This window comes from Pristiophorus japonicus, chromosome 9 (assembly GCF_044704955.1).
Source record: "Pristiophorus japonicus isolate sPriJap1 chromosome 9, sPriJap1.hap1, whole genome shotgun sequence".
In the NCBI taxonomy this organism is placed as follows: domain Eukaryota; kingdom Metazoa; phylum Chordata; class Chondrichthyes; family Pristiophoridae; genus Pristiophorus; species Pristiophorus japonicus.
In genome coordinates this window covers 151,249,904-151,268,597 of record NC_091985.1, presented here as the reverse complement: position 1 = coordinate 151,268,597, position 18,694 = coordinate 151,249,904, and the positions used below count along the sequence as shown (strand labels likewise).

Genomic DNA, 18,694 nt, shown 5'->3' with positions numbered 1-18,694 from the left:
TTTCAGCCAAGTGTGCTTGACATTATCCTTGGATATTTAGCTGTTCTGCAAAACAAAAAAACTCTCCAAGGGCTCAATTTTCCTCAGTATTTTCACTTTTATTTGGAGCAGGCTTCTTTTTCTGGCCTAACTTAAAAATCCTCAGTCTCCCCAATCAATTTGCACCAGAGTAACTCATTTAGTTACGTTTTTTCTAGGTACGTGTTTTTTTTCTCAAAAGGGGGCGTAACCAGCCACCTATGCTAATTCTGGCCATTTAGGAAACTTTGGCCAGCTGATAGTTACTCCATTTTTACTTAGGCCAGCATATGTGGCCTCTCGAGAAATCCCTTGCGTAGAGTTAAAGAAATCGGTGCAGGTAAATAAATCAGAGGCCATTCGGCCTGGGATAGGGTGGGAAGCGGAACAGACCTGGATCGGCACTCACTCTGGACCGGAGAGATTTGGCGGGGGAGGGAGAAAATTGACTGGCAGGCACGCACTAGGGGGCCACAGCGGAACAGGAATGCACCTCACTAGGGGGCCACAGCGGACCAGGAAGGCACACACTAGGGGGCCACATCGGACCAGGAATGCACCTCACTAGGGGGCCACAGCGGACCAGGAAGGCACACACTAGGGGGCCACAGCGGACCAGGAATGCACCTCACTAGGGGGCCACAGCGGACCAGGAATGCACCTCACTAGGGGGCCACAGCGGACCAGGAATGCACCTCACTAGGGGGCCACATCGGACCAGGAAGGCACACACTAGGGGGCCACAGCGGACCAGGAATGCACCTCACTCGGTGCCACATCGGACCAGGAAGGTACTCACTCGGGGCCACAGCGGACCAGGAAGGTACTCACTCGGGGGCCACAGCGGACCAGGAATGCACCTCACTCGGGGGTCACAGCGGACCAGGAAGGTACTCACTCGGGGCCACAGCGGACCAGGAATGCACCTCACTAGGGGGCCACAGCGGACCAGGAAGGCACACACTAGGGGGCCACAGCGGACCAGGAAGGCACACACTAGGGGGCCACAGCGGACCAGGAAGGTACTCACTCGGGGGCCACATCGGACCAGGAAGGTACTCACTCGGGGGCCACATCGGACCAGGAATGCACCTCACTAGGGGGCCACAGCGGACCAGGAAGGTACTCACTCGGGGGCCACATCGGACCAGGAAGGTACTCACTCGGGGGCCACATCGGACCAGGAAGGTACTCACTCGGGGGCCACAGCGGACCAGGAAGGTACTCACTCGGGGCCACAGCGGACCAGGAAGGTACTCACTCGGGGCCACAGCGGACCAGGAAGGTACTCACTCGGGGGCCACATCGGACCAGGAAGGTACTCACTCGGGGGCCACAGCGGACCAGGAATGCACCTCACTAGGGGGCCACAGCGGACCAGGAAGGTACTCACTCGGGGGCCACAGCGGATCAGGAATGCACCTCACTAGGGGGCCACATCGGACCAGGAATGCACCTCACTAGGGGGCCACATCGGACCAGGAATGCACCTCACTAGGGGGCCACAGCGGACCAGGAAGGTACTCACTCGGGGCCACAGCGGACCAGGAAGGCACCTCACTAGGGGGCCACATCGGACCAGGAAGGCACCTCACTAGGGGGCCACATCAGACCAGGAAGGCACCTCACTAGGGGGCCACAGCGGACCAGGAAGGTACTCACTAGGGGTCCACAGTGGACCAGGAAGGTACTCACTAGGGGGCCACATCGGACCAGGAAGGCACCTCACTAGGGGGCCACAGCGGACCAGGAAGGTACTCACTCGGGGCCACATCGGACCAGGAAGGCACTCACTAGGGGGCCACAGCGGACCTGGAAGGCACTCACTAGGGGGCCACAGCGGACCAGGAAGGTACTCACTCGGGTGATTGCCGATTGCCAATTCGGAGCTGTACTGTGCATGCGCGGCCATTTCAGCGACATCAAGAATGGCAGTTTTTTTTCCCCATGCATGCGCAGAAGGCCCTTTTTCCAATGCAGGCCGCAGGCTCCACCCCCCTAGGTGACTGGCCATGCTGCGTGGGTCCGGATTACAGCACAAACATCGGGGAAACTTCGGACAAGTTTTTCTCGCGCATTTCTTGACCTAACTAAGCAGCACAGCTCTGGCAATACACCAGAAAACCGTCTTGGGGAAAACTGAGCCCCAAGTCTCTCTGTTCGTTGGCTGGATTAATCACCAACACAAATTTCAGCTAGGGAATCCAATTATCCTATCCTCGTCGTCAGTGTGATATCTTCAGCCATGTGATATCTTCTTACTAAAACACTAAAGCACACACTCAAGATGGCTTCAATCTGGAACTTCCTTTTATTGTATAAACAGCAGTGGCTGCATTACTACAGTAATCCAGTAGGTGGAGCAGTAGAGCACGAGGTGGAGCTGTATTGATGTTTTGTTTCCAGATTCCTGAAGGAGGGGGATGGTGAAACAGAAGTGAAGGAGGGAGGAGCAGCAGTGAGTCATACTGGGATACAATTCCACAAACCTGACTAGACTTCTGCTACCTTCTTCAAGAGGCCATTTTTCTCCTGGACAGTGAGTGTAAAAAAAATGCTGATTGCCCATAATGTTGGGGGCGGGGACCAGGAGACTAAAAAGTATGGGGTGAATTTTCGGTCTACTGCTGCCTCTGTTCACGCCCCTGAGAGGTGGTAATGGAAGTGGAAATGATTTCCGGGTGGCTGGCCAGCTTCCAGCGACCCTCCGGGACATTCGGTGCTGGTTTTGCGGGGGTGCGGAGCAGCACCGCCCGGGAGGGGCGAGCCGGTGTGCGACACTGTTCTGAAATTTATTTGCAGCGGGACCCGTAGCGCCCCCTAGTGGAACCGCCTGGGAAAGCGGGTGGTCCAAGCTGTTCCGTCGGCGGTGAGGGAAGGAATGTCTACCTGAGGTAAGTGTGACTGTTTGTTTTTGCGATTTATCTTTATGCGGGGTGAGCAAGGTATTGGGAATGATTCTTGTGTTGTTTTGGTGATTTTTTTATGTCCAGGGAAGCCGTTCTCAGGGCGCTCCGAGGCCGACTCTTTAGCTCGGGATTTTCAGTTGCTCAGCCGGCCTAGCGCCCCGAGAGAGGTGTGGAACGTCTCCCTTAGCGCTCCGCTCCACACTCAGGGTCCAGCTGCTGAAATTTGCAGCTGGAGACGCAAACCATTTCCCGGCGCAAAATTTAACGTCCCACCGCCATTAGCGCCCTAATTAGCCCCCAACCGAATTTCCAACCCCCCCACCGCCCATTAGTTTAAACTTGCAGAAACCTTGCAAACTGCTAATGTTTGTACCACTAACATCGAAGCTTAACCAATGTGGATTATTAGAAATGTAAAGCTCGGGTCCACGGAGGGGGCAATACTACAGAGCAGTGATTGCACACTGCTGTAATGGAAGGTTTGGGTTTCTATTCTCCCACTCTCAGATATAGCATTGGGAAGGTGCCCGGCACTGGCTCTACATCCTCTAATGAGGGAAGTGAATACGTGAGGAAGTGTTGTCTTCCGGCAGTGGCCCCCATTGCTGAAAGCCAAGGAGTAGGTTACACACTTGTCCTCTTGGCCACAACCAGTGAGTGTCCTATTGAGACTCTTATAAGAGGAAGGTGGCTGAAGGTAGAGGAATTTCATAAAGGAAACAATCTTTCTAGGCTGGAACAGTGGCATTGGTTAGAACAGTAGTTTTGAGGTATGATCAAATAGAATCATTGAATTATATAGCACAGAAGGAAGTTGCAATGTATTTGCTGCATGGGTTCTTTGCTAAAGAATTCATAGCAACACATTGCTATTGAGAACTAGTTGGTTTATTAGCAAAGGTTTAACAATCACACTACACATTACCAGTTCATCCACCAGGCTCACAACCACCTGCCCCATCGTGGATCCCCTGAACCCAACTGGCTGGGGTTTTATTGAGTCTTGTGAACATCACGTGACTTGCTACGCCACTCCCAACTCAACAGCTCTACAACTATTTTAGTTGCAAACAATCAAGTGCCCCCTGGGTAAAAGGGGCGGGGAGCACACTCCAAAAACTTCAATCAAGTGCCCCCTTGTTTTTTTTTCTGAGGGCACCAAAACACAAATCATACACGTGCCCCCTGGCTAAAAGAGGGGGGGGCACTAAAACCGACAAACTTAAACAAATTAAACTTTAGTTATTGTGGTTTAAATTAAAATTTGGTTGCCGGGGGTGATGATCCACTCCAGTCCCTCCGCCGCCCACCTCTCACGGAAGGCCGCGAGCGTACCGGTGGACACCGCGTGCCCCATCTCCAAGGACACCCTGGCTCGGATGTAACCGCGGAAGAGAGGTAGGCAGTTCAGCAGCTCTACAAACCTGTGAGCATACTCACTGGTGCATATATTACAGAGGCCATTTGGCCCATCGTGCCTGTGCCGACACTACAAAAGAGCTATCCAATTAGTCCCACTCCCCCGCTCTTTCCCCAAAGCTCTGCACATTTTTCCCCTTCAAGTATTTAGTCAATTTCCTTTTAAAAGTTATTATTGAATCTGCTTCCACCGCCCTTTCAGGCAGTGCATTGCAGATCAGAATGACCTACCATGTAAAGAAAATTCTCCTTGTCTCACCATTGTTTATTTTGCCAATTATCTTAAATCTGTGTCCACTGGTGACCTCCAGAGGCATAGAATACAAGAGCAGGGGGGTTATGCTTGAACTGTATAAAACACAAGTTAGGCCACAGCTGGAGTACTGTGTGCAGTTCTGGTCACCACATTACATGATTGCGCTGGAGAGGGTACAGAGGTGATTCACGAGAATGTTGCCGGGAGTGGAGAATCCAAGCTGTGAGGAAAGATTAGAGAGGCTGGAGTTGTTTTCATTGGAACAGAGGAGGCTGAGGGGAGACCTCATTGAGGTGTATAAAATTTTGAGGGGCCTGGATATAGTGGATAGAAAGGGCCTATCTGCCTTAGCAGAGGGGTCAACAACCAGGGGGCATAAATTTAAAGTAATTGGTAGAAGGTTTGGAGGGGATTTGAGGTGAAATTTCTTCACGCAGAGGGTGGTGGAGGTCTGGAACTCACTGCCTGAAAGGGTGGTAGAGGCAGAAACCCTCTCCACATTTAAAAAGTACTTGGATGTGCCCTTGAAGTGCCGTAACCTACAGGGCTACGGACCTAGAGTTGGAAAGTGGGATTAGGCTGGATAGCCTTTTGTTGGCCGGCGCGGACACGATGGGCTGAAATGGCCTCCTTCTGTGCTGTAACCTTTATGATTCTATGATTCTGCCACTGGAAACAGTTTCTCTTTGTTTAACTTATCAGAACCCTGCATGATTTTGAACACCTCTATCCAATCTTGCAGCTTCTCCAGTTTCTCCACATAACTGAAGTCCTGCATCCCCGGTAACATTCTGGTCAATCTCCTCTGCACCCTCGAAGCCTACAGTGAGGTGCCCAGAATTGGACACAATACTCCAGCTGGGGCCTAAGCAGTGATTTATAAATGCTTAGCGTAACTTCTTTGCTTTTGCAACCTATGGTCTCTGTTTATTAATTTAACAGCCTTCTCATCTTGTCTGGCCACCTTCAAAGAATTGTGTACTTACACCCCTAGGTCTCTCTGTTCCTGCACCCCTTTAAAATTGTACCATTTCATTTATATCGTCTCTCCTCATTCTTCACACTTCTCTGTGTTAAATTGCATCTGCCATGTGTCTGCCCAGTTCACCAGTCTGTCCATGTCCTCCTGAAGTCTGTTACTATCCTTCTCACTTTTTCCAAGTTTTGTGTCATCTGAAAACTTTGAAATTATGCCCTGTATGCCCAAATCTAGGCCATTACTATATATCAGTGGTCCTAATACCGCCCCCTGGGGAACACCACTGTATATCTCCAGTCTGAAAAACAACCATTCACCACTACTCTCTGCTTTCTGCCCTTTAGCCAATTTCATATTCACACAGCCACTATCCCTTGAATCCCATGGGCTTTAATTTTGCTACCAAGTCTTTATCAAACACCTTTTGAAAGTCCAAATACACATCAACCCTGTCTGTTCCTTCATCAAAGAACTCAATCAAGTTAGTCAAATATGATTTCCCTTCAACAGATCTGTGCTGACTTTCATTTTTGAACCCATATCTTCTCAAGTGGCAATTAATTTTATCTCGGATTTTCCGGGGTGAAATTCCGTTGCGCCCCGTTTGGGGGCAGTAACATCCGGGAGGCTCGGAGGTCCCGCCCCGCTCACAAAATTAGGGTTACCACCCCCGAAAGAAAGTGGAGCGCAAAATAACGGGTTCCACTTCCTGTCTGGGGCGGTAGTGGGGCGATCAGATCGGGAGCGGGGCGCAGTGCTCACACTGGGTCGTGTGGCGCTGCCGCGTAGAAGAGGCTCTTGGGGCCCAAGTTGCAAATGCTGCAGTGAAGACACAAGCCTCCCTGGACCAACAGCCCAGCTTTTGAGCAGACCCCTTTAAGTGTTGCACCGCGAGCAGCCTCCCGCCCAGTTTACATCCCCTGACGCTGTCAGTCATCACCCACTGCAGCTTCAGGGGGCGATACCCAACTTGGGGCCCGGGGCGATAACGGAGCACTGCGCGTGGTGATCATCGCCGGCGCAGCGGAGCGGGGCGCTATGGGTTACCGGCGCCTCCAAACTCCCATGGAATTTAGCGGGAGTCGTTAGCGCCCCCCGGCGGTGCTAACGGGAGGCACAAATGACCTGAATTTCGAAGCCATTGTCCACCAACATTGGGCTGACTGGCCTGCATTTGCCGTCATTTTCCTCCCCCCTCTCCCCCCCCCCCCCCACTTTTTTGGGTCGTACTTGCCCCATGGAGAGGATGAAAGAGAAATTTACTTCATGCTGTGACTGCCAAGGACTTCCCTACTGAGAGCAAAGGAAAGCCTGAGGAGCGATATGCCCCCTGGCAACCAGAGACAGAGCAATCCGAGCAGAGGCTCACGGGGCTAGTTGTCCATCTGCTGTCTTTGAGTGGGTAGTGACACGGTGCAGAGAGGGGAACAATAACAAAAGTGGGGCAACAGAATAAATCATGATTTCCTTGCCGGTCTCAGCAGGGGCAAGCAGTAGGTGACTACAACTGACTTTGCATCCTCAGGCCAGGGAGGTGAAAACTGACCACGGCTGCCTGGTCCTGATCACCAACCAACGAGCCCTGCGGTAATTGTAGATATTGGGCAAGGACAGTGCCTGGCATGGCTGCGATGTCCTCCCCTCACTTTAGCTGAATAGCTGCAGACACTCGCTGTCAAGAGTCACACGTGAATAAGACCTTGTCAATGAAGGTGGCAGTGGGACAGAATCCCAGCAAGAGGTCAACACCTTTGGGAGAGTAAAGGAGAGAACATTGGTGGTGTAATGTATGCACCTGTGAGGATGCTCATGGGTTTGTAGATCTGTTGTACTGCTCCTGGGCATGGCCAAGGGGGGCATCACCCGGTCCAGGCAGCAGGCGGTCAAGGGGGTCGTTCAGCCCGACTGCCTGCCTCTCTTCCGCGGTTACATCCGAGCCAGGGTGTCCCTGGAGATGGAGCACGTGTGGTGTCCATCGGTGCGCTCGCGGCCTTCCGCGAGAGGTGGGCACCAGAGGGACTGGAATGCATCATCACCCCCAGCAACCAAATTTAAATTTGACCATTTATGTTTAAAGTCTAATTTGTTTAAGTGTCGGTTTTAGTGCTTCCCCCCTTTAGGGAGCACTTGATTTAATGATGCATTGATTTACAGATACAACGATAGTTGTAGAGCTGTTGCATTGTGACTGGCTTAGCCAGTCATGTGATGTTCACAAGACTCAATAAAACCCCAATCAGTTAAGTCTTGGTCATCCACGATGAGGTGTGCAGTTGTGAGCCTAGTGGATGAACTGGTAATGTGTAGTGTGATTGTTAAACCTTTGTTAATAGAATCATAGAAATTTACAGCATGGAAGGAGGCCATTTCGGCCCATCGTGTGCGCTGGCCGACCAAGAGCTATCCAACCTAATCCCACTTTCCAGCTCTTGGTCCGTTTAGCCCTGTAGGTTATGGCACTTTAAGTGCACATCCAAGTTTCTTTTAAATGCAGTGAGGGTTTCTGCCTCTACCACTCTTCCAGGCAGTGAGTTCCAGACCCCCAACATCCTCTGGGTGAAGAAATTTCCCCTCATCTCCTCTAAACCTCCCCCCAATTACTTTAAATCTATGCCCCCTGGTTGTTGACCCCTCTGCCAAGGGAAACAGGTCCTTCCTATCCACTCTATACAGGCCCCTCATAATTTTATACACCTCAATCAGATCTCCCCTTAGCCTCCTCTGTTTCAAAGAAAACAGACCTAGCATCTCCAATCTTTCTTCATAGCCAAAATTCTCCAATTCAGGCAACATTCTTGTCAATCTCCTCTGCACCCTTTCCAGTGCAATTATATCTTTCCTGTAATGTGGTGACCAGAACTGCATGCAGTACTCCAGCTGAGCCTAACCAGTGTTTTATATAGTTTAAACATAACCTTCCTGCTCTTGTATTCCATTCCTCGATAAATAAAGGCAAGTATATATGCCTTCTTCACCACCTTATCTACCAGGCCTGCTACCTTCAGGGATCTGTGGACATACACCCCAAGGTCCCTTAGTTCCTTTGCACTTCTCAGTGTCCTACCATTTAATGTGTATTCCCTTGCCTTGTTAGCTCTCCCCAAATGCATTCCCTCACACTTCTCCAGATTGAATTCCATTTGCCACTGTTGTTCTGCCCACCTGAGCAGATCATTGATATCTTCCTGTAGTCCGCAGCTTTCTTCTTCATTATCAACCACACAGCCGATTTTGGTGTCATCTGCAAACTCCTTAATCATACTCCTAACATTTAAGACCAAGTCATTAATACAGACCACAAAAAGCAAGGGACCTAGTACTGAGCTCTGCAGAACCCCACTGGATACACCCTTCCAGGCACAAAAACACCCATCAACCATTACCCTTTGCTTCCTGCCTCCAAGCCAATTTTGGATCCAACTTGCCACTTTGCCCTGGATCTCATGGGCTTTTACTTACATGACCAGTCTGCTATTTGGAACCTTTGAAAGTGGATAAATTCCCAGGCCTGCCCTCATCGACCCTCCTGGTTACCCCCTCGAAAAATTCAATCAAGTTAGTCAGACATGACCTTCCCTTAATAAGTCCATGCTGACTGTCCTTGATTAATCCAAGTTTTTCCAAATGAAGATTTATCCTGTCCCTCAGGATCGTTTCCAATAATTTTCCCACCACCGAGGTTAGGCTGACTGGCCTGTAATTACTCAGTCTATCTCTTTCTCTCTTTTTAAGCAAAGGTACCACATTAGCAGTCCTCCAGTCCTCTGGCACCACACCTGTAGCCAGAGAGGATTGAAAAATGATGGTCAGAGCCTCTGCTATTTCCTCTTTTGCTTCTCTTAACAGCCTAGGATACATTTCATCTGGGCCTGGGGATTTATCCACTTTCAAAGCTGCTAAGCCCTTTAATACTTCCTCTCTCACTATGTATATCTCGTCTAATATTTCATACTCCTCCTCCCTCATTGCAAATTCTGCATCGCCCCTCTCTTTTGTGAAAACAGATGCAAAGTTTCATTGAGAATCATACTCATATCTTCTGCCTCCACACACAGATTTCCTTTATGGTCTCTAATAGGCCCCACTTTTTCTCTAGTTATCCTCTTGCTCTTAATGTATTTATAAAACATCTTTGAGTTTTCCCTCATTTTACTTACCAACATTCTTTCATGTTCTCTCTTTGCTTACCTGATATCTTTTTTAATTGCACCCCTGCATTTCTTATAGTCGACATTTTCTGCAGTAATGAGTTCTCAGTATCTGTCATAAGCTTCCTTTTATTTCTTTATCTTATCCTGTATGTCCCTTGATATCCAGGGGGCTCTAGATTTGTTAGCCCCACCCTTTTTATTTAAGGGAACATACTTGCTCCGTCCCCTCAGGATCTTCTCCTTGAAATACCTCCCTCTGCTCTGACACTGATTTATCATCAAGTAGCTGTTTCCAGTCCACTTTGGCCAAATCCCATCTCAGCTCAGCAAAACTGGCTTTATCCCAATTGAGAACTTTTATTCCTGGTCCACCTTTGTTCTTTTCCATAAGTAGCCTAAATCTTACTGAATTACGATCACTAGCACCAAAATACTCTCCCACTGATACCCCTTCCATCTGCCCCTCTTCAATCCCCAAGTCCAGAACCGCCCCCTCTCTTGTTGGGCTTGTTACCTACTCGGTTAACGAAGTTCTCCTGAATGCATTTTAGGAATTCCACAACCTCTGTACCATTCACACTCCTTTTTCCCCAGTTAATATTAGGGTAGTTGAAATCCCCCACTCTAAAGTTACAACTCTACAGTTTTTGCACTTCTCAGCAATTTGCCCACATATTTGTTCTTCTATTTCCCTCTGACTGTTTGGGGATCTTTTAGACTGTTTTAGTACACTCCCAGTAGTGTGATCACCTGTTATTTGTTCTTTAATTCAACCAATATGGCCTCATTTGATGATCCCTCTAACATATCATCCCTTCTCACAGTTATAATTGTTTCTTTAATCAATACTGAGACCCCGCCTCCTTTTTTACCCCCCTCTCTATCCCATCTTAAAACCCTGAAACCAGGAATGTTGAGCTGCCATACCTGCCCTTCTTTGTAATAGCTATAATATCGTACACCCACGTGTCTATCCGTGCTCTCAGCTCATCTGTCTTACTCCCTATACTCCTTGCATTGAGGTATAAACCATTTAGTATTGCCAATCTCCCTTATTGCCTATTTTCCAGCCCTTGTTTCCACTGTCTTCCAAATTCACTTTCTACTTCTACTTCTCTGCTGCCCAATTCTAGTTTTGATTCTCTACCCCCCCACGCTCCCCCCCCGCCCCCCGAATCTATTCTCTGGTTCCCATCCCCCATGACAAGCTAGTTTAAACCCTCCCGCGAGGATATTGGTCCCGGCTCTGTTGAGGTGCAACCCGTCCGGCTTGTACAGGTCCCACCTCCCCCAGAAACAGTCCCAATGCCTCAGGAATCTAAAACCCTCCCGCCTGCACCATCTCTCCAATGACGCATTCATCGTCTCTATCCTCCTATTTCTGAACTCACTAGCTCGTGGCACCGGCAATAATCCGGAGATTACTACCTTTGAGGTCCAGTTTTTTAATCTCTCTCCCAGCTCCCTAAACTCTGCCTGCAGGATCTCATCCCTCTTTCTACCTCTGTCATTGGTATCGATATGGACCACGACCTCTGGTTGTTCACCATTTCCTCTCAGAATGTCTTGCAGCCGCTCAGTGACATCCTTGACCCTGGCACCAGGGAGGCAACATACTGTCCTGGAGTCAGGTCTGCGGCCGCAGAAATGCCTGTCTGCTCCCCTGACTATCGAATCCCCTACCATTATTGCTCTTCCACTCTTCTTCCTCCCCCCTGTACAGCTGAGCCACCCGTGGTGCCATGGACTTGGCTCTGGCACCAGAGGCACCATCGCCCTCAGCAGTACTCGGAACAGAATACTGGTTGGAGAGCGAGATGGACTCGGGGGATTCCTGCACTAGCTGCCTAATCTTCCTCTTCTGTCTGGTGGTCACCCACTTCCTCTCTGCCTGCACACTCTTAAGCTGCGGGGTGACCACCTCTAGAAATGTGCTATCCATGTTGCTCTCAGTCTCGCGGATGCACCGCAGTGACTCCAGCCGCTGCTCAAGCTCCGAAATGTGGAGCTCAAGTTGCTGCAGCTGGAGACACCTTCTGCACGATGGTCATCCAGGCTATGTGAAGTGTCCATGACTTCCCACATGGCACAAGATGTGCACTCCAAGGGACTTAGCTGCCCTACCATGCCTCTAGTTAATAGACTCGGAACTATCGAGCAGAAATAAACCAACTAGTTCTCAATAGCAATGTGTTGCTATGAATTCTTAAGCAAAGAACCCATGAAGCAAAAACATTACAGGTGCTAGTGTCAGCCTTGGCTCAGTGGGTAGCACGCTCACCTCTGAGTCAGAAGATTGTGGGTTCGAGTACCACTGCAGAGATTTAAGCTCATAATCCAGATTGACAAAGTGCAGTACTGAGGGAGTGCTGCACTGTCGGAGGTGCTGTCTTTCAGATGTGATGTTAAACCATGGCAGAGTTCTGTTCTGGTCGACATTCATCATTCAATCAACACCACTGAAGCAGATTAACTGCTCATTCATCTTATTTGTGGTTTGTGGGATCTTGCTGTACGCAAATTGCCTGCTGCATTTGCTTGCATAATTAATGTGTCTAAACTACAAAATAGTTCATTGCCCATGAAGTACTGTTGCTCTTTCTCTCGTTATCTATATATCTTTCTTTCTATCTTTCTCATATCTGACTTCCCTCGCTATGTAATGAAAGGTAGCATATAGAGCAGTAATGGAGACACAAAATGTGGACAATCTACAGAAGATTCCATTAAATAATAATACCTTGTAAAGGGAACAAAGAAGGGTTTGCACATTTTGAAGTGTTGATTAAATCTGGAATAGCTTTAAATTCTATCTAGTTTATTAAAGCAGAGTCGCAGTTATAGAATTACAGTAGCTGACTGTGCTGTGAAAATGTGGTTAAATAAGTAGGTTTAATAAAGAAAATGGAGAGAACTAGAAGAGTTGAAATATAAAACAGTTGGAATTAAATATATTCAGAAATCTCCTGATTTGGATTCTAATACATTACACGGCAAAGAAATATCCTCCTACAAACATGTTAGCCACTTGATTATCATTCCTTACTTTTAGAACATCATATTAGTAGTAACAAAAAGTAACAAAGAAAAACTGAACAAAAGGAAAATACTGCGGATGCTGGAATCTGAAATAAAAACAGAAAATGCTGGAAATCTCAGCGGGTCAGGCAGCATCAAGTGGAGAGAGAAACAGAGTTAACATTTTGGGTCTGTGATCCTTCGTCAGAACTGGCAAATGTTCGCGATGCAATAGATTCTTAAGGAAGTGCAGGGGCACGGAAAGAGGGAGGGGAGGAAAGAACAAAAGGGAAGATCTGTGACAGGGTGGAAGGCAGGAGAGATTAGAGAGACAATAAGGATGAAGGGCAAAAATGAGATGGTAACGGCACACGTTAGGAAACAAAAGATGAGTCGAGATGGGATGTGAATGGTGGAATCATCACCAGCTGCCGTGGGAAAGAGAAAAAGAAATGGCGGGGTTTGTTAAAAAAAGGGAAAAAAATATGGTCAGAGGTTATGGTCTGAAATTGTTGAACTCGATGTTGAGTCCGGAAGGCTGTAAAGTGCCCAAACGAAAGATGAGGTGCTGTTCCTCGGGCTTACGAGGAAACGAAAAACTGCAGATGCTGGAAATCTAACACAGAATCAGCAATTGCTGCAAACAGTCAGTAAGCCAGGCAGCATCTGTGGAGAGGGCGGAGGGGCTAATGGCCCCGATATTTCCAGTGGGTGTTTCGGAGCAGTGGGGAGGAGATACAGTCAGGGAAAGCCGAAAGTTTTAACTCTGTTTTTTGGGAGGACAGATTTCCCTCCTGCAACTCCTCTGCTCATCTTCGAAATACTGCCGTGCGATCCTTTACGTCCACCTGAGAGGGCCTTGGTTTAACGACTCGTCTGACAGGTGGCACCTCCCTCAGCCCGAAAGTGAAAGTATTATTTAAATGGTGATGGCTTGGGAAATGCCGATATACAGATGGACCTGGGTGTCCTTGTACATCAGTCACTGAAAGCAAACATGCAGGTGCAGCAAGCAGTTAGGAAGGCAAATGGTATGTTGGTCTTCATTGCAAGAGGGTTTGAGTACAGGAGCAAGGATGTCTTACTACAGTTACACAGGACCTTGGTGAGACCGCACCTGGAGTATTGTGTGCTGTTTTGATCTCCTTACCTAACAAAGGATATACTTGCCATAGAGGGAGTGCAGCGAAGGTTCACCAGACTGATTCCTGGGATGGCAGGACTGTCGTATGAGGAGAGATTGGGTAGGCTAGGCCTGTATTCACTAGAGTTTAGAAGAATGAGAGAGGATCTCATTGAAACATATAAAATTCTGACTGGGTTGGATAGACTAGATGCGGGGAGGATGTTTCCCTTGGCTGGGAAGTCTAGAACAAGGGTCACAGTCTCAGGATACAGGGTAGGAAATTTAGGACCGAGATGAGGATAAATGTTTTCACTCAGAGGCTGGTGAACCTGTGGAATTCTCTACCACAGAAGGCTGTGGAGGCTAAGTCACTGAATATATTTAAGAGGGAGATAGATAGATTTCTAGAAACAAAGGGCATCAAGGGGTATGGGGAAAAAGCAGGAATATGGTGTTGAGATGGAGGATCAACCATGATCATATTGAATGGCGGTGCAGGTTCGAAGGGCCGAATGGCCTACTACTGCTCCTATTTTTCTATGAATGTAAGGAGGCTTGAGGCCAACAGAAGGAGACTGTCGCCCATCAGTCTGGCATAGGGTCGCCAACACTGGCTGGATGTAATTCTGGCGGTTTCATCACATGACCTCCTCCTCCAACTGCCCCGCCCCCGCGCGCACCTCCATTGGTCGCCCAACATGTCAAACATCGCGGCGCCCACCTTCCCACGGCCAATTGGAAAGCGAACAGACTCTTTGCTATCTGACTGAGTAATTCTTGACTGTCAGTCAAGTAACATTTCTTTCCCAACTAATAAACAGAACTATTGAACGGAAATTAGTTGTTTCAATACCCCTTTGATTTTTCTCCCTGAAGTGTCGAGGAGATGTGTCTTTCATGCCTGGAGACTCCAGGACAACCCTGGAGGGTTGGCAACCCACGTCTGACGTGCATTAAACAGCCAGGTCCTACAGGTGAAAGGGCAGTGCAATAACTTGCTGCACAACCCCAGACCCTGAAGGACGCCTGTGGAGAAACTGGGAAACCTACCACACCGTGGAATGTTGCAGAATGTCCATCGTTTCTGGGCGTCGGTTGTGAAGCACCATGGCCTGGGCTCTCCATCTGGATTCCGACAGTAGTTCTCCTCGAGATATTTATCTGGAAAACTAAAGGTCCTTATTTTTACTCGTGGACAAAAAATGTTGACACTGATCAGTGATGTGTCCGCGAGCCTTGCACGGTGTGATCGGGGTTGTTTTTTAATTCATTCACGGGATGTGGGCACCACGGAGAAAGCCAGCATTTGTTGCCTATAATATATTTGCTTCACGGGTTCTTTGCTCAAGAATTCATATAAACACATTGCTATTAAGAACTAGTTGGTTTATTCGCAAAGGTTTAACAATCACACCACACATTAGCAGTTCATCCACCAGGTTCACAACCACCTGCCTCATCGTAGGTCCCCCTGAACCCAACTGGCTGGGGTTTTATTGAGTCTTGTGAACATTATGTGACTGGCTAAGCCACTCCCAACTCAACAGCTCTACAAACCTGTGAGCAATGTTCCATGGTGTGGTAAGTTTTTCAGTTCCTTTACATTACATTGCTCATCCCTTTTTGCCCTCGAGAAGGTGGTGGTGAGCCACCTTCTTGATAACAGAGCGGTTTGCTGGGCTATTTCAGAGGGCAGTTAAGAGTCACGCACATTGCTGTGGGTCTGGAATCACATATAGGCCAGACCGGGTAAGGGGGTCGGCAGATTTCCTTCCCTAAAGGACATTAGTGAGCCATATGGGTTTTGACAACAATCCGGTAGTTACATGGTCACCATTACTGGTACTTTATTATCCAGAGTTATTTAATTAACAGCTGTCATGGTGAACGCTTGTCTCTGGATCATTAGTCTGGATTACTAGTCCCATAACATAACTGCTATGCCAGGTAATGTTATTTACAGAAACATGGCTATTTTCAAGTTCTACGAAGGGACATCAACAACTTGCATTTATAAAGCACCTTTAACATAGTAAAATGTCCCAAGGTGTTTCACCAGAGAGTTATCAAAAAAAAATGAACTGCGAGCCACAAAGAGAGATTAGGACATATGACAAAAAGCTCGGTCAAAGAGGTAGGTTTTAAGGAGCATATTACAGGAGGAGAGAGAGGTACTGAGGCAGAGAGGTTTAGGCAGGGAGTTCCAGAGCAAAGGGCCCAGGCAGCTGAAGGCACGGCCACCAATGGTGGAGCGATTAAAATCGGGGATGTGCAAGAGGCTAGGATTGGAGGAGCGCAGAGATCTCAGAGGGTTGTAGGGTTGGAGGAGGTTACAGAGATAGGAAGTGGCGAGGTCATGGAGGGATTTGAACACAACAATAAGAATTTTTTTATGTTATCCTGCAATGAAACGGCATCAGCATGGGCATGTAAGAAATATATCTTTATATACACACAGGATGGACCAGTTTGCAATTACACCTTTGCTTTCGAGTAAACTCAAGAATATAAGAAATAGGAGCTCTGGCTTTGGTTGCCCTGCCTTTCCCCCTAGTGGGAACCTACCTCGACTGCACCCGAACCATTTCCTCCAATTAACTCGAATACTCTAGATTGCTCCCTGTCCTTTTCCATAGCTAATCTAAACCTTATGATACTATGATCGCTGTTACCTAAAGCTTCACCTATTGACACTTGCTCCACTTGACCTCCCTCATTCCCCAGAACCAGATCCAGCAATGCCTCCTCCCTCGTTGGGTCGGAAACGTACTGAAGAAGAAAGTTCTCCTGAACACATTCCAGAAATTCTTCCCCCTCTCTGCCCTTTACACTATTACTATCCCAGTCTATATTAGGATAGTTGAAGTCCCCCGTTATCACGACTCTATAGTTCTTGCACCTTCTGTAATTTCCCTGAAAATTTGCTCCTCTTTATCCTTCCCACTAGGCGGCAGCGATCCCGCGAATGAGGATGACTTGCTTCCACAAGAGTTCACAGATGTTTCAATGAAGGACCTGATGTTCCAGTCCTGTTGAGGGGGTGGAAGATGCCTGTGCGTGGATTTTTTTAATGTATGGTGGCCGTTGCACACCAGCCACCACACGGGCTTGACAGAGCTAGGCCTTTATCCAGTGGCAAGGGTCAAACAGGACGACTGGAGACCTGCTCTGCTGCACAGACCTAATGCGCACACAAGGAGGTGGCCTATAGAATACACCTAGTAGTGTAATGACATCTCTGTTGTTTCTTAATTCTAACGAAGTAGATTCTGTCCTTGACCCCTCCAGGACATCCTCTCTCTCCAGCACTGTATTATCCTTAATCAATACTGACACCTCATCTCCTTTCTTTCCTTCCCTATCTTTCCTGAACACCTTATATCCAGGAATATTTAGTACCCAATCCTGCCCTTTTTTGAGCCAGGTCTCTGTTATCGCCACGACATCATATCCTCATGTGTCTATTTATACCTGCATTCACCAACCTTATTTACCATGCTTTGTGCATTCACACACATGCACTGTAAACCTATCTTAGAACTTCTTGTATTCTCTCTCAGTCTGAGCCCACGTAATACTGTACTATTTCTCACTCTAGTGCTATCTGACTCTTCCAATCCTTTGTGCACCTTATGTCTTCTTGTGATTTGGCGCATTCTTCCTCAGTATAAACTGCACCCCTCCAATTTAGTGTCATCTGCAAATTTTGAAATTGTACTTCCGATTCCCGAGTCCAAATCATTTCTGTAAATGGTGAACAACAGTGATCCCAGCACCGAAGGCTGTGGAACAGCACTTCCCATCTAGTATCAGTCTGAATAGCTGCACTTAACCCCGACTCTCTGTTTTCTATTTTGTAACGTCAACGTGATTCCTTTCCAGCCCACAGCTCCTCCGTGAAGAGCTGAACAGGAGAGCGAGGTAAGAAATAGGAAGGAGAAAGAGGCAAGGGAGAAGCAAAGACGAGGGAAGAGATAGAGAGAGGAGGCAGAGAAGAAAGGAAAGGAGGAGAGACAGAGTGCAAACCAGATTGGGAGGTTAAAAAAGTGAACTCCACCTACAATGGGCTGTTGTAACTTTGACCCCTATGAACTTTTAGGGTGAGGAAACAATCGCTGAGCCCAAGAAGCCCCATCTTTTGGTAATCCAACCTTAGTTACCCACATTCTCATTGTACTCTTCAATTCCTTCTCTCTCAGTGTCAGCTGTGGCTCAGTGGGTAGCACTCTCACCTCTGAGTCAAAAGGTTGTGGGTTCAAGTCCCACTCCAGGGACTTGAGCACAAAAAATCTAGGTTGACACCCCAGTGCAGTGTTGAGGGAGCACTGCACTGTCGGAGGTGCTGTCTTTAGGATGAGACATTAAACTGAGGCCCCGTCTGCCCTCTCAGGTGGACGTAATTTCGAAGAAGAGCAGGGGCGTTATCCCCAGCGTCCTGGCCAATATTTATCCCTCAATCAACATCAAACAAAAAGATTATCTGGTCATTATCACATTGCTGTTTGCTGTGTGCAAATTGGCTGCCGCGTTTCCTACATTAAAACAGTGATTACACACCAAAAGTACTTCATTCGCTGTAAAGCGCTTTCAGATGTCCGGTGGCCATGAAAGGTGCTATATAAATGCAAAAGGGGTAAATGCTTAAAGGGGTAAGTTCTTCCATAGGAAAGTAGGAACAGGAGGAGGGCCCCACAAGCCTGTTCCGCTATTCTATTAGATCATGGCTGATCTGTCTCTTGACTCAATTTACCCGCCTTGGTTCCATATCCCTTACCTAACAATTAAGCTAAGTATATATATATATATATAAACATATAG

At 48.0% G+C, this 18,694-nt stretch overlaps 1 protein-coding gene across 1 annotated transcript in view; it reads right to left on the bottom strand.

Annotated features, from left to right (window-relative positions):
- Nucleotides 1-18,694, bottom strand: part of plg (plasminogen) — a 283,880-nt gene that overhangs the window by 215,468 nt on the left and 49,718 nt on the right. Inside the window, exon 8 of the mRNA XM_070891008.1 lies at nucleotides 14,927-15,045. Coding sequence (XP_070747109.1) covers nucleotides 14,927-15,045 — 119 coding nt within the window. The remainder of the gene's footprint in view (nucleotides 1-14,926; nucleotides 15,046-18,694) is intronic.